The sequence below is a fragment of the Hemiscyllium ocellatum genome, chromosome 42, assembly GCF_020745735.1.
Source record: "Hemiscyllium ocellatum isolate sHemOce1 chromosome 42, sHemOce1.pat.X.cur, whole genome shotgun sequence".
NCBI classification, from domain to species: domain Eukaryota; kingdom Metazoa; phylum Chordata; class Chondrichthyes; order Orectolobiformes; family Hemiscylliidae; genus Hemiscyllium; species Hemiscyllium ocellatum.
The window spans coordinates 15,421,831-15,437,993 of record NC_083442.1 but is presented as its reverse complement, the minus strand read 5'-3'; the positions used below and the strand labels follow the sequence as shown (position 1 = coordinate 15,437,993).

Genomic DNA, 16,163 nt, shown 5'->3' with positions numbered 1-16,163 from the left:
TACCAATATCTTAGCAAAAGGCCCAGAAATCATTTCTCTAGCTTCCCACAGAGTTCTGGGGTATACCTGGGGATTCTAGGGGTCTGGGGATTTATCCACTTTTATGCATTTCAAGACATCCAGCACTTCCCATTGAGTTGGAATGGTCATTCCAGATATAACAAAGGCCTAGACTTGAACTTTGTCATTCCCATGTGATCTGAGTTTGCCTTTTCTCTTGTCCTTTTCTCCTTTCTCTTCACCTCTTCCCTTAAACATACCTTAAAGCCTGTTTCTGTTGAAAGTGTTTTGGAGTATTTTACCACATTACAGACACCATATAAATACAGAGCTGAAAATGTGTTGCAGGTTAAAGCACAGCAGGTTAGGCAGCATCCAAGGAACAGGAAATTCGACGTTTCGGGCCAGAGCCCTTCATCAGGAATGAGGAGAGGGTGCCAGGCAGGCTCAGATAAAAGGTAGGGAGGAGGGACTTGGGGGAGGGGCGATGGAGGTGGGATAGGTGGAAGGAGGTCAAGGTGAGGGTGATAGGCCGGAGAGGGGGTTGGGGGGAGAGGTCAGGAAGAGGATTGCAGGTTAGGAGGGCGGTGCTGAGTCCAAGGGAATCAACTGAGACAAGGTGGGGGGAGGGGAAATGAGGAAACTGGAGAAATCCGAGTTCATCCCTTGTGGCTGGAGGGTTCCCAGGCGGAAGATGAGGCGCTCTTCCTCCAACCGTCGTGTTGTTATGTTCTGGCGGTGGAGGAGTCCAAGGACCTGCATGTCTTCGGTGGAGTGGGAGGGAGAGTTAAAGTGTTGAGCCACGGGGTGGTTGGGTTGGTTGGTTCGGGCGTTTCTGCAAGTGAACAGGGAACACCTCTGGGATGCCCGAACCAACCAACCCAACCACCCCGTGGCTCAACACTTTAACTCTCCCTCCCACTCCACCGAAGACATGAAGGTCCTTAGACTCCTGCACCGCCAGAACATAACAACACGACGGTTGGAGGAAGAGCGCCTCATCTTCCGCCTGGGAACCCTCCAGCCACAAGGGATGAACTCGGATTTCTCCAGTTTCCTCATTTCCCCTCTCCCCACCTTGTCTCAGTCGATTCCCTTGGACTCAGCACCGCCCTCCTAACCTGCAATCCTCTTCCTGACCTCTCCCCCCCCCACCCCCACCCCCTCTCCGGCCTATCACCCTCACCTTGACCTCCTTCCACCTATCACATCTCCATCGCCCCTCCCCCAAGTCCCTCCTCCCTACCTTTTATCTTAGCCTGCCTGGCACCCTCTCCTCATTCCTGATGAAGGGCTCTGGCCCGAGACGTCGAATTTCCTGTTCCTTGGATGCTGCCTAACCTGCTGTGCTTTAACCAGCAACACATTTTCAGCTCTGATCTCCAGCATCTGCAGACCTCACTTTTTACCATATAAATACAAGTTGTTTTCACTGATTTCCTTCTGTTCGAGTGTGACTGACTGACTGTAGGCTGTTCAGTCTTAACCAGCTTCATGAATCGCATGCCTCAAGTATGCGAATGTTTACATTTCATAAGTGTCTGCTCTGTATGAAATGTTTGAGAAAGCATGAAAGGGAGAAGCTGCAGGGTTTTGTTTACTCTGTCCGGTTCCTGCAAAAGGAACAGCTCCACTCAGTGCCAGGGTTCCAATGCAATCAGGCTGTTTGCATTACAATGATATGCAACAGAGATGGGTTCCTGGAACTCTCAATTCCTGAAACCAGTCTGTATGTATTCTGTGTAAATGCAAATTGTTTTTTATGTCATTAATGAGCATGTAGTTTTGCTTAACGTTGCATTTCTTGGCCTTCCCCTGGAATTTCATTTTGGGAATCCAAGAGTGCCGCACATGAGACATTTTTAGAATACTCGGATAGCACAGTATAACTTCTGTAATGTTTGACCAATGTTTCCACGCTTAAATACAATGCGATGCTTGGAGTTCAAACTGAATTAAGTGAACTGTTGGAGGAAATGTATGACAAACGTTTTTTAAAAAATTATGCTTTTGTACACCTAATAGTTTAGTGCAGTGATTGTAAGATCTGTGTTAGCAGTATTTAGTTTTGTTAATTTGCCTTTTAGTAGGTCTTTGCAGATGTTGATTTGTGTCATGATGTCTACAGATTATTGGTTTCATATATGAACCCATTCTGATTTACAAGTGAATTGAAATTGTAACTCGTCTTTTCTGTCTTTTTTTTAAGGTTTCTCTAAGTATTCAAACATGGGTGACATGAAGACCCCAGATTTTGATGACCTCCTAGCTGCTTTCGACATTCCCGATCCAGACCTCGATGCCAAGGAGGCTATCCAGTCAAGCAGTGAGGAAGCAGAAAGTCATTTGAAGCAAGGTGGTATGGGTATAGATGAGTTGTCTATGCACCACCCCATACCTGACGTCCCAGTGGTGAGCGTTATTGTTAAGAACACCAGCCGACAAGACTCCTTCGATTCCATCACTGAGAAGGATGGCCACCAACTTGGACATAATTTGCTTCAAAACGGGTTTCGGAATTCTGATATTGCCTCTGATACCCATAGTATTGGAAATAGTTACAGCAAGATGGTCACTGCTTTCATTAACGGAGATAGTTCCAGAAGCTACTCTGATAAATTTGACACCCCAAGGTCAGAAGCTCTACCAGCATTCAGTCAGTTTAGTCCTATTTCTAGCCCAGAGCCGGAAGAGACTATTCAGGATGCTCATGTTGTGGATAGCATTAAAAGAGATGAGAGACCTTACCTTGGTTCTGTTGACCTGTATGTTTCTACAGCAAATTCTTTGATGGACAGGACAAGGGAACGACCTGAACAAGCTGTGACTGAGCTGAGTATGTTTGATGAATATTCTAAAAAACGAGAGAAAGCAAATGAGATTAGAAACTGTAACATGAAGGATGCCAGCTTGGGGCAGAGGACAAACTCAATAAATCTATCTGAAGGTGCAGAGAAAAACGACAAGGACTTTGATAAAAGCAGCAGTTTGTTTGACAGCTTGCAGCCGTCAAGTGATCTCCATAATAATAACATAGAAGAGCCAAAGAGCAGCAGTGTTCCCGAGATGAGCTTGTGCTCTTCTGTCCCACCTCGGCAGCGTTTAAAATCAGATCATTCAAAGCTGTCGTCTTGCTTAGCAGCATTAGTAGCTCTTAATGCCAAAAAGACATCAGAATTCCCAAAGGAAGAACAAAAAGAAAACTTTAAAGAATCCTTGTTGGCTTTGAAAGATGGGATCAAGGGCAGCCCCAAAATGGCAAAGTCACCAAAGAGTCCAAGAAGTCCAATGGAGGGAGTAAAGAAAATCATAAACAAACAGCCTGATAGCCCAAGGAGTGTGTCCAGTGACTACAGTGGCAAAGGCTCCCCCTACGTTGCAACAGGTTCACCGCCAGCCATCCCGAAAGTAAGAATCAAAACCATTAAAACTTCCTCTGGTGAAATTACCAGGACTGTGACCAGAATAATGCCAGATTCCGAACAAAGTGAGTCAAGGAGTTCACCAGAACAGTCGCTGACTGAAATGGCTTTTGCTGAGGAGTTAAATTTAAGATCTAGCCCTGTGACCATTTCATCGTCACAGACCCATACTTCAACAACAGTGGAAAATGGAAGGAAGCAAATGTCAGCCAGAAACATGGCTAATGCAGTCAGTTCTTTAGCTGGTATTCCTGTCAAAGGACATGACGACATAGATGATAACAGCAACTCGAAAGCCATAGCTGTAACAAATGTACTAGCTGAAGATGCCCACAGTGTCACCATGAAGGTTGCTGGCACGGCCCAACATAAACAGGCTGCATCAAAGCACTCATCTAATATCTCTAGCACAAGTCTTCTGCCAAAAGCTGTTCACCTGGCAAGCCTTAACTTGGTTCCGCACAGTGTTGCAGCTACTGCTACTGCAAAGTCCAGCACTTTACGGCAGAGCCAACAAAAGATTGCCACTCAGGTGGTAACAGTGCCACTGGTACAACAAGTCAAGAATACAGTTCCACAACATAATGAATCTCCTACTTCAAATCAGAACATTGTTGTTGAAGCTTTTAACAAACTGTTAAATAGTACAAATCCTGTGCCAATCTATGCGCCAAACCTTAAACCACCTGCAAATAGTAATGTAACCATGCCAGCTCGTGGCTATCGTTGTTTGGAATGTGGAGATGCATTTGCTCTAGAAAAGAGCTTATCACAGCATTATGAGAGGCGAAGTGTCCACATTGAGGTGATGTGCAGCCATTGTTCCAAAATGATGGTCTTCTTCAACAAGTGTAGTTTGCTTTTGCATGCACGGGAGCACAAAGGCAAAGGTGCAGTTATGCAATGCACTCAGTTACAGATGAAGCCCATCCCTTCAGACCAAATGTTTTCAACTACCCCAGTGACATCTTCGGTTCCGTCTGGTCCTCCTGCCCAGGCTGCGACTTCTGCCCAAACTGTTGGGAGTTTAACAGTAATTGGGGTTGACAACCCACCTTTTACTCATCCTGCCATGCCTCTGCGCTGTGATTCACTTCGATTAATACGCCATGGCTTAAAATGTCTTGAATGCTATCAGCAGTTCCAGGATTACAACAACCTTGCGGGGCATTACCAGCAGGTGACAGATGATGCTGATGCACCGGTGGGTGAATTAAGACAATATAGAAAATCTTCTTATTTCATCAGAGAAGAGGGTGTTGCATGCAACATAATTAGTTACAGCTTTAAGAATATTTATCCTGTATAGCTACTGCTTACAAGATTTTGTTTTGACTTTTTTGCATTCATTATTGTGAGGTAGCTTAGGACTTTGAATATGATGAGAAAGGACTTTTTTCTGTGCTATTAAAAAAAATCTGTTAAAAAAATCTCTGGGGTATAAAAATCTTTCAATTCAGCTATCAGTATCAGTGCACAACTAGTCACAAATAATGTCTTATGAACCCTCCTTACTACATAAGTATGGGTTAGACCACTGTTGAAATATTGCATACAATTCTGATCTCCTTCCTATTGGAAAGATGTTGTGAAACTTGAAAGGGTTCAGAAAAGATTACAAGGATGTTGCCAGGGTTGGAGGATTTGAGCTATAGGGAGAGGCTAAACAGGCTGGAGCTGTTTTCCCTGTCGGAGGCTGAGGGGTGACCTTATAGAGGTTTACAGAATAATGAGGGGCATGGAAAGGATAAATAGACAAAATATTTTCCCTGGGATGGGGAAGTCCAGAACTAGAGGGCATAGGTTTAGGGTGAGAGGGGGAAGATATAAAAGAGACCTAAGGGGCAACCTTTTCATGCAGAGCATGGTATGTTTATGGAATGAGCTGCCAGAGGACGTGATGGAGGCTGGTACAATTGCAATATTTAAAAGGCATTTGGATAGATATATAAATAGGAAGGGTTTGGAGGGATATGAGCCGGGTGCTGGCAGGTGGAACTAGATTGGGTTTGTATATCTGATCGGCATGGACGAATTGGACCGAAGGTTCTGTTTCCGTGCTGTACATCTCTATGACTCTATGTGCTCATGCAGGTATGCTTTTGTATTGTAAGTCGAGAGTGTAGTGCTGGAAAAGCACAGCAGGTCAGGCAGTATCCGCGAAGCAGGAGAATCGACATTTCGGGCATAAGGCCTTCATCAAGAATGTATTGTATTGTAAGGCCATGCTCCTAGGAGCTAGATCCAAACTCCCAACTTCACTTCACGTAAAATCTTTATGGCCCATAAACAGAGATTTTCACCCCACCAGTGTGGTCTGGATTTTAATTTTTTTTATTGATCTATAGGAAATTTCAATGGCAAGGCCAGTATTTATTGCCCTTGAAAATGTGGTTAGCTGCTGCGTTGAACCGCTGCTGTACATTTGGTATAGGTGGACCCCCTAATGCCATTAAGGAGGGAACTCCAGAATTTTAGCCGAACAGCAATGAAGCTCAGCAATATGTTTCCAAGTCTGAATGGTGAGTGGCTTGGAGGGGAACTTGTAGTAGCAGTGTTCAATGTACCTGCTGCCCTTATCCTTCTCGATGCTAGTGGTTGTAGGTTTGGAAGATCCTTGCCAGGCATGAAGTACCATCTAGATCTTTTGGAACCCTTCATTCCAAGGTTTCATTCACTTCTGAAATGATGATGCTGAGATTTCAGAACACAGTCATCAAATTAACACCAACATTTTTTTGTTGCTCTCCATGGTCGTGCATTCTCTGATCAAATAGCCTGCCAGATACTCCAATGAAAGAATATGCACACATGTCACAAAGTAAATAAAGAAAAATCCTAAACTCAAGTATGCCTTTCTTCCAAATGGCTTGGCCAAAACCTGTTGCTCAGAATTCATAAACTCGAGTCAACAAGTGTGGTGCTAGGAAAGCATAGCCGATCAGGCAGCATCTGAGGAGCAGGAAAGTCCATGTTTCAAGCATAAGCTCTTCATCAGGAACACAGTTAATTCTGCACCCACCTGTTTAATTCTCATTATTGGAATGAGACATATTCCAAATACTACTACAAAAATAGGAAATAGCAGAAGTTGACCATTTTACACCTCGAGCCTGCTCCACCATTTAATAAGATCTTGGATGATCTTTGTTTTGAATTTTGCATTCCAATATGCCCTCGATAACCCTTGATTTCTCCCTGCATAACAAGAATCTATCCACCAAAATCTCAAATATATTCGAAGAACCCACCCCTACCACCTTCTGAGGCAGTGTTCCAAAGTCTCAGTCCTCTTAGTGGGGAGAAAACCTTTTTCTCTCTTTCATTTAAGGGCCACCCCTAATTTTAAAAAGTGCCCAAAAGCTCTGGATTGACCCACAGGAGGAAACATCTTCTCCTCATCCACCTTGTCAAGACCATTCAGGATCTTGTTCACCTGAATCAAGGCACTTCTTGTTCTTCTAACCATAAATGGAATAAACCCAGCCTGTCCATCCTCACCCCATAGGACATCCACTCATTTCAGGTGTCAATATAGTCAACCTTCTATGAACTGCTTCCAGTGCATTCACATCCTTCCTTACATTAGGACACCAAAACTGCACACAGTATTTGAGATGTATCTGTGCAAACTTTTCAGGTTAGAGGACCAGTAGAGCCAATTCCTGTTGAATGATGGTACTTCCTGGGGCTTTAACAACTTGCCTGTATGAAGCAAGGTGTGTCATTGTTTTTCTGTAGCAACGGAACATCTTTGAGTGAGACTCTTAGGGTGTCAGGAATTTCCAAAGGAGAGCCATTGAGGAGACTAGGTCTGTGTTCTCCAGCATTTAGAAGAATGAGAGCTGACCCTATTGAGGCACACAGAGGTCTTACAGGACTTGATAGGGTAGATGCAGGATGGACATTCCCTTGACTGGGGAGTGTTGACAATCCAAGGAATAAATAAACATTTTGGATTGAAATATGGAAATTCTTTGCTGAGGGTGGCAAACCTTTTGAATTCCCTACCCAGACAGCTGAGGGCTATGGAGGTTCAGTTGTTGAATGTGTTCAGATGCTGGAGATCAGAGTCAAGCTTAGTGTGGTGCTGGAAAAGCACAGTAGGTCAGGCAGCATCCAGGGAGCAGGAAAATCGACATTTTAGGCAAAAGCTCTTTCCTGATGTAGGACGAAAAGGAACACCCGCTACCTTGATTTCTGGATTGGAGGACGTGTAACTACCTTCAAGAAGTGAGATAAATTATGCTGTGGAAGTTATTGAGATATTCCTCTGATGAAAAACAGACAATCCTGACTTCAAAGTAGGTAGGATTAATTGAATGCTGTAAAACAAATTACAGTTTCAACTTCATATGTCTGATGGGGGTGGTTTTTTAGCAGTTCTGATGTAATTGTATTTCTTTCAAGCAGGGCACAGCAAAGCTATGAACCTCCAAAATAGACCTTGAAGAAAAATACCTGCAGTTTCATTTTACTACCAAATAGCCGCAATGTTAAGTTGGTATATTTTATTAGTTTAAGAATTTACTAAAACTAATGTACTGGCTATCACCTGAAGCATTGGATAATTGTAGAAATAACAATGAAGAGACAGTGACTTGTGGCTGCAGCTCTTTGACAGCTGTCAATGACAACAGAAAGGTACGCTACTATGGCATCAGAATCCAAGGTAGCTGTTGCACTCCTGCTGGGACATACTGAGTAAACACTCATCGACATTAGTTTATTGGCCATTAATTAGAGACTCTTTCATTCCTTTCAATAAGCACTTTATCTTCATGAGATGATAATGTGTTTATTTGCTCTGCTGACCTTCAAGAAATCCTGCAGTTAAAAAAAGATTTACTCCAGATCTTGCCATTAAGAATGATCTACGTTACATTGTTCGGAAATAATCAAATCACTACATTTAGTCTTGAGTGGCATGTGACTATGGGGGAGTGATAGGGGGTTGTCTTATGGACATTACTGATGGTGATGTAAAGGAAGGACTGTTCCTTTGTTCAGAGAGCTTCTCTTTACATGCTTCACAAGCATGGGCGGCACGGTGGCACAGTGGTTAGCACTGCTGCCTCACAGCGCCTGAGACCTGGGTTCAATTCCCGACTCAGGCAACAGACTGTGTGGAGTTTGCACGTTCCCCCCCATGTCTGCGTGGGTTTCCTCCGGGTGCTCCGGTTTCCTCTCACAGTCCAAAGATGTGCAGGTTAGGTGAATTGGCCATGCTAAATTGCCCGTAGTAGGTAAAGGGTAAATGTAGGGGTATGGGTGGGTTGCGCTTCGGCGGGTCGGTGTGGACTTGTTGGGCCGAAGGGCCTGTTTCCACACTGTAAGTAATCTAATCTAATCTAATCTAATCATTGCAAGGAGTGTTAAGTGATCCTCCAAAGCTTGTATTTAATACATTTTGTATTTAATACATATTGCAGTTGCATCAAGTGTGTAAGAATCTCAAGAAAAAGAACCCAACACTCAGTGATGGTTGAGATTTTTGGATTTGTTTCTGAAATGTTTATTTGTCATCTTGTTAACCCCACTATAGAATTTATCATTGGAATGTTACCTTTGCTCCTATTGTTTTACACAGACAAGATTTTAAGGTGGCACGGTGGCTCAGCAGTTAGCTCTGCTGCCTCACAGTACCAGGGTCCCAGGTTCGGTTCCAGCCTCGGGCGACTGTCTGTGTGTGGAGTTTGCGCATTCTCCCTGTGTCTGTATGGGTTTCCTCCCGGTGCTCCGATTTCCTCCCACAATCCAAAGACGTGCAGTCAGGTGAATTGGCCATGCTAAATTGCCCACTAATGTTAGTGTTAGGAGGGAAATGGTTCTGGGTGGGTTACTCTTCGGAGGGTCGGTGTGGACTAGTTGGGCCAAAGGGCCTGTTTCCACACTGTAAGGAATCTAATCTAAAAAAAAGATTTAAACTTAGGTGATGCAAAGATCTTATATTAAAATTTGCTTATTGATGCATGTTCACATTTGTTAGTTACTCTGTCACACTTGTGACAGGGAGAACAAAATGTTTCATATAAGAAACACCCTCTAGGACATAGGTATGCTTAGTAATTAGGTTTGAAAGGAGAATGCTAGATATTCTAATCATACTTAATTTAAGTGTTGTGACCCATAATAAACTTTGTCATCAATGAGAGAGCTTATGTCCATTGGAAGATTAATTTCTAAATCAGCATAACTATTTTCTAATCATCGATACTGGTTGCTGATAATTGAATTATAGTTTGGTTTCACTCCACGTTAATGCGGTTTGTTTGGAGTGCCAAGGTAGTATGTGAAAGTGTTATATATTTGTGGAATATTTTACAGTTGCGTCTTTTTATTTCCCTTTTAAAGAGTTGCCGAGTCTGCCAGATGATGCTGCCCAACAAATGCAGTTATGCTGCTCACCTCCGCATCCATGCACACAAGTCCCCTTATTGTTGCCCAGAGTGTGGTGCAGTGTGTCGTTCAGCTGATTTTCAAACTCACATCAAGGAAAGGTGCCTACACTATGCACGGACAGTAGTGTATAGGTCAGTATGAAAGGATATTCATACTCAAAATCATTATTTTTTGAAAATAACTGGTCTGAATTTCCACACTAAAATAATTGATAATTTTTATATATATTTAGAAATTAGGAATAAAGAACAATTTGCTGTTCTATTTCATTACTCTTTTCATACAGAAAACTCCAACATATCTCCTAATAGTAAATGTGGCTTTTTCAGTCCCTACCAATTTTAATGCATTCTGCATGCAGATGATTGCTGATCAAGCTGAGCATGTAGGAAGAAAGTGAGGGCAGCAGATGCTGGAGATCAGAGTCAAGAATGTTGTGCTGGAAAAGCACAACAGGTCAGGCAGCATCTGAGAAGCAGGAAAATCAATGTTTCAGGCATAAGCCCTTCATCAGGAATGAGGCTTGAGGTTTCAGGCTTATGCCCGAAACGTCAGTTCTCCTGCTCCTTGGATGCTGCCTGACCTGCTGTGCTTTTCCAGTGTCACACTCTCGAGTATGCAGGCGTATGGATCACGTAAGACAGTGGAATTCTAATTTGATTGGTTGAATTTTGGGAACCATGGTCTCCTGTCAACCAAAGAAAACTGCTTTTCCAGCATTAACAGATGCATCAACATGTAGTCAGACTGCATAGTTCAATGTGTTATTTTCACAACGTGCAGTGAGTTCTGTGAGAATCTATAATTTCCAAGCAGAATACCCTTCTGTCTATTGGAACGAAGAATTCATAAACAAGTCATAATGGTTAACAAATCAGACTGCCTTACTCCAGTATATTCTCCACTGAGTAGTAATCAACTAGGGGAGGCTGGAAGTAGGGTTTTTTTCAGATCCATTTGACTTTCTCCATCAGAGACTATAGTGAGTGAGTCTCCCTTTGAGGCTGAGATAAGTTTAATGCAATGTGCTCAATGCTGAAAGATTGAAACCAAAAGCACTTGGAAATTTAAAACCTGAACTTACCAAACTGCAACACTGAAATGACCTTCCAGTTATGGAACATTGAGGATAAACATATCATTGAAAGCAGAACTCCAGATAATTCTAGAGCCCTAACAGGAAGAAGGATCAGGCTGCACAAGCATTAATCTGTCCAGTTCAACAGGTTAAACTGCAGTTGATCCCTTCCACAAACAGCATTGGAGGTTTCTTAGCTTTGACTGTATCTAAACTCTCTAACCTTCAATGAATGCATTACTCTCCTAAGGAGTTAGTATGCGTTCCATGTAATGATAACAGAATCATTACTTCCTCATTCGTTCATTACTTTCTCGTTATTTATCACTAAAACATAGAGTTGTTAAATATTGCAATGGATATCTGGAATTTGTTAACAACAAAAGGAAAGCTCACTTTGACAAAAGAGAAAAATAATTACGTAGTCATTTGATAGTAAAGAACTGCTGGTATATTGCTGAAAAAGGCACATTTGTCAAAGCTTTTCATCTTAAACTCATTAAGAAAGTTTACAAGACATACCAATATAAAGTGAGAATAACAGGATAACCGTTGATTCTTTGTGGCATCCTCACCATGAAGCCATGCTGCCTCTGCTTGATTGCATTTTGTTCAATATCGCATCAATGTATGACACTATGGTCTTTTGTTATAATTTCTGTGTCCTCTGATCCTACTCCAATAACTAGCTAACGAAGGAGTAGCGCTTTGATGATTTTTAACTTTGTCCACCCCAGTCCAACACCGGCACCTCCACATCATGATTGTATTTTGTAAATGTCCTGCTATTACATCTTTTATACTAGACTGTAACATTCTCCCATCAACAGATTTAACTTAACTGACCTATAGACTTTTTTTGTCCCTCCCTGTTTGAATAAGGGTGTTACATAGGCAGTTTTCCAATCCTCTGGGATTTTGTCCAGGATCTATGGATTCATGAATGATTACTGCATCCACTACCTCTGTAGTTTCTTCCTTTAAAACCCTAGGATGTAACTATCAAGCCCAGGAGAGCTGTCAGCCTTTAGCCCCATTAGTTTCTTTAGTACATTTTCACTAGTAATAGCTATTGTATTTAATTCCTCCCCACTTCTTACTTCTTAATTATGTAATATTTTTGAAAGGCTGTGAGTGTTTTCCATCATGAAGACTGTTGGAAAATATTTGCACAACTCCTCTGCCTATTCTTGGTTTCCCATTACTGTTTCCCCAATGTCATTCTCCAAGGGCCTATGTTCACTTGGACCTCCCTTTTCCTTTATTTATATTTAAATAGGCTTTTACTATCTGTTTTTACATTGCTTGCGAGCTTATTTTCAAAGTTTACTTCCTCCCTGTATTATTTTTTATTGATCATCTTCTGTTAGTTTTTAAAACTTTTCCACTCCCCTGGATTACCACTAATCATTGCCACACTGTATATTTTTTCTTTCAATTTTATACTAAACTTAACTTGCTTGATGATATTCCTTCAAGTTATTTTTTGCATGTGGATTCCAGAGGCAGGAACAGCTGGATCCAGGAATTCTGCTCAGCAGGCAGTTGCAATCCTCATGTGCATGGTTATGGATTTCCAGCTGCTTCCTCACAGGAAGGAAGAGCAAACCGGAAGAGACATTGTAACCAGTGTGTCTTCTAGAGATCCATTATAGAAGAGCCTTGACTGAAGAAGCCTAAGAGCTTGCAGTGAAGTCAACCTGGCATGTTCTCAGCATTTTGCTGTTGCCAAAAACGCCTCGTGGCAAGACAGTCCTACCCTCAATTCCTGATGATTTAAGAAAAATTTTCTTTTTGAGAAGTGTGTTATTCTAAACAAAAGTAAAGAGACTAGGAAAACAAATAGCCCTCTTTAGATTTTTCTTCCTCTGTTGCTTTTGAGTCTTTGTATTTAACTATTTTATTTTGAGATAAATAACTTGTTTATGGAAAATTATAAAAATATGACCCCATTAAGACAAGATAACAATATTAAAAGCTCATTTAAACCATCTGTTGAGTCCAAAATGCAGATTCATAACTGTAAAATAGTCAAAAGTATTTGTAGAATTCCTTGCTGTATCTAATGTATTTTACTGTTGCCCTTTTGCGCAGGTGCGTGCACTGTGGAATCATCTTTAGTGATTCGAATACACTCAAGAGTCACCTTCAAGGCACCCACTGCGAATTTTTCCACAAGTGCACAATTTGTCCCATGGCCTTCAAGTCATCCCAAAGTGCCAGCTCTCATTACAGCTCTCAACATCCATTAGTTAAACACTGGCAATCTGAGTAAGTTGAGCATCCTGAATCCTATACATCTGGATTAATAACGGACAAAGTTAGGTAAACCAGTGAAAGCCTGAGCAGATGAATCAGGATCTATAGCATTTGGTACACGCTGAATTGCAGTACCTATATTATAAGTCTGAAACATGGTATCTCACCCAACAACATCAATTATCCAGTTTTGCAGCAGAAGGAAGTTGGTTGAGCATTTTGAGAGTTGCTTTAAAAGCATACTCCAGTTATCAGTGTTGTGATTGAAGTAACAAAATGTTGATCCCAATGCATCTGATGGTTCAGTTGAGATCAGTCCATAAAATTTGCTATTGCCCCTAGCTTTAATTCATAGAACATTACAGCGCAGTGCAGGCCCTTCACCCTCGATGTTGCGCCGACCTGTGAAACCAATCTGAAGTCCATCTATCCTATGCTATTCCATTTTCATCCATGTGTTTATCCAATGACCATTTAAATGCCCTTAAAGTTGGAAAGTCTACTTCTATTGCAGGCAGGGTGTTCTACCCCCCTACTACTCTGAGTAAAGAAACTACCTCTGTCATCTGTCCTATATCTATCATCCCTCAATTTAAAGCTACGTCCACTCATGCTGGCCATCACAATCCGAGGAAAAAGGCTCTCACTGTCCACCCTATCTAAACCTCTGAACATCTTATAAGTCTCAGTTAAGTCATCTCTCAACCTCCTCTTGAACGAAAACAGCCTCAAGTCCTTCAGCCTTTCCTCATAAGATCTTCTCTCCACACCAGGCAACATCCTAGCAAATCTCCTTTGAACCCTTTCCAAAGCTTCTACATCCTTCCTATAATGTAGTGACCAGAGCACCAGAGTTTTGTACAACTGCGATATGACCTCATTGGCTCTGAAACTCAATCCGTCTAACAGTAAAAGCTAACACACTGTATACGTTCTTAACAACCCTATCAACCTGGGTGACAACTTTCAAGGAATAATGTACATGGACACTGAGATCTCTCTGCTCATCTACACTACCAAGAATCTTACCATTAACCCAGTACTGTATATTCCTGTTGCTCCTTCCAGAGTGAGTCACCTCACACTTTTCCACATTAAATTCCATTTGCCACCTGTCAGCCCAGTTCTGCAGCTTATCTATGTCCCTCTGTAACCTACATCATCCTTTGACACTATCCACAACTCCACCCCCCCTTAGTGTCATCTGCAAATTTACTAACCAATCCTTCTACACCCTCATCCAGGTCATTTATGAAAATGCCAAGCAGCAGTGGTCACAAAATAGATCTTTGCAGTACACCACAGTAACTGAACTCCAGGATAAACATCTTCCATCAAGCACCATCCTCTGTCTTCTTTCAGCTAGCCAATTTCTGATCCAAATCACCCTCAATCCTATGCCTCTGTATTTTCTGCAATAGTCTACCATGGGGAACCTTATCAAATGCCTTACTGAAATCCATATACACCACATCAACTGCTTTACCCTCATCTACCTGTTTGGTCAACCTCTCAAAGAACTAATGAGGCGTTGCTTGTGTCAGCTGAGTTTTATCAAATCAGAAAGTCAGTGTGCATTTGCACTGCAGATTTAATAACAATGCAGATGAAATAGTTAAACCTGTGAAGAGTAAATGCCAAGGTCTGAAATGATTCCAACGTGATTGCCTCCTCCATGGAATCTTAACGTATTTTGTTCACCTCTGCTTTCATTATGTAATAGCATTATTGTCCCTACACTCAGTGGTGTGAATATACCCATTGCGGTGATTTACTCAACTCTCCCCAGTCTGTCCCATTATTTCACAAGTCTCGTCATACAATCCGTTTGAAGAGCTGTCATTTCTAGCCACTTCTGTCAATCATTCCCACTTGGGCACTAGATTCAATTGCATCATTGTTGTTGCTGCTCCACAGTAGTTTACGTATGAGGGAGTGGAGAATTGTGGTTCATGTATTTATAGGGGATAAGGAAAGTGATTATCTTCTATTTTTGAATGATTGTAACCTTCCATAAGCTGGAGCTGAAATGTTTCTGGGCATAAATTAATTCACTTTTAAAAAAAAATCATCTCATTATAACAAGCATATATAACAAGCAAAATACAGTGTATGTCAATAAATTAGTTGTGAAGCAACAAAAATCTAAACGTTCAGTTACAGTTCTGAAAGACAAGTCAAACTTGATTCACATGCATTTTAATAAAGTCAAGTAAAAGGTGAAAGGGGTAGATTGAGAGCTGATTGGTTACATGGACAAAAGAAAATTCTCGTTTGAGCATGTAATTTAGAAATAGGTAAGTTCTTCAAACTGATTGCATGTTTGTGTTTATGCAAATATTAAATTACCGAAAATACAGATTGTGTTGCAAAGTATGTTATAAAAGTTGCTAGGTAGTACAGAATCAGAGCATTTCTGGTAAAAGAAAAGATGTTCTGATGAAGCTTTTTGTCTTGCACTCATTCGGCCAGTTGCAAGAATGCCTGATTTCATAGTAAGTAATACGTTATACAGCCTGGGAAAAATTAGATTACTAACAGTGTGGAAACGGCCCTTTGGCCCAACAAGTCCACACTGACCCGCCGAAGCGCAACCCACCCATACCCCTACATTTACCCCTTACCTAACACTACGGGCAATGTAGCATGGCCAATTCATCTGGCCCGCACATCTTTGGACTGTGGGAAGAAACCGGAGCACCCGGAGGAAACCCACGCAGACACGGGGAGAACGTGCAAACTCCACACAGTCAGTCGCCTGAGGTGGGAATTGAACCTGGGTCTTTGGCGCTGTGAGGCAGCAGTGCTAACCACTGTGCCACCGTGCCACCCAAGGTGGCTGATTTGTTGACAAAGTAACACTGATTGAGACTGCCAGAAAGAAGGCACCAGAGAATAGTTATCTGCAAGGATATTGTTAAAGTCATAAAAAGTAAGTTAATTCTGATTGTTTATGACATTATCTTGGGGAATATAAGAGGGAACCGTTGTCCCCTAAGCTT

The 16,163-nt window shown here is 41.9% G+C and overlaps 1 protein-coding gene across 4 annotated transcripts in view; it reads left to right on the top strand.

Annotated features, from left to right (window-relative positions):
- znf592 (zinc finger protein 592) overlaps nucleotides 1-16,163 on the top strand; it is a 195,420-nt gene that overhangs the window by 128,385 nt on the left and 50,872 nt on the right. For all 4 annotated transcript variants that reach the window (XM_060853610.1, XM_060853611.1, XM_060853612.1 and 1 more), the window contains exons 3-5: nucleotides 2,210-4,626; nucleotides 9,777-9,955; nucleotides 12,997-13,173. In XM_060853610.1, the coding sequence (XP_060709593.1) occupies nucleotides 2,230-4,626; nucleotides 9,777-9,955; nucleotides 12,997-13,173 (2,753 nt within the window). In that variant the 5' untranslated portion in view covers nucleotides 2,210-2,229. The remainder of the gene's footprint in view (nucleotides 1-2,209; nucleotides 4,627-9,776; nucleotides 9,956-12,996; nucleotides 13,174-16,163) is intronic.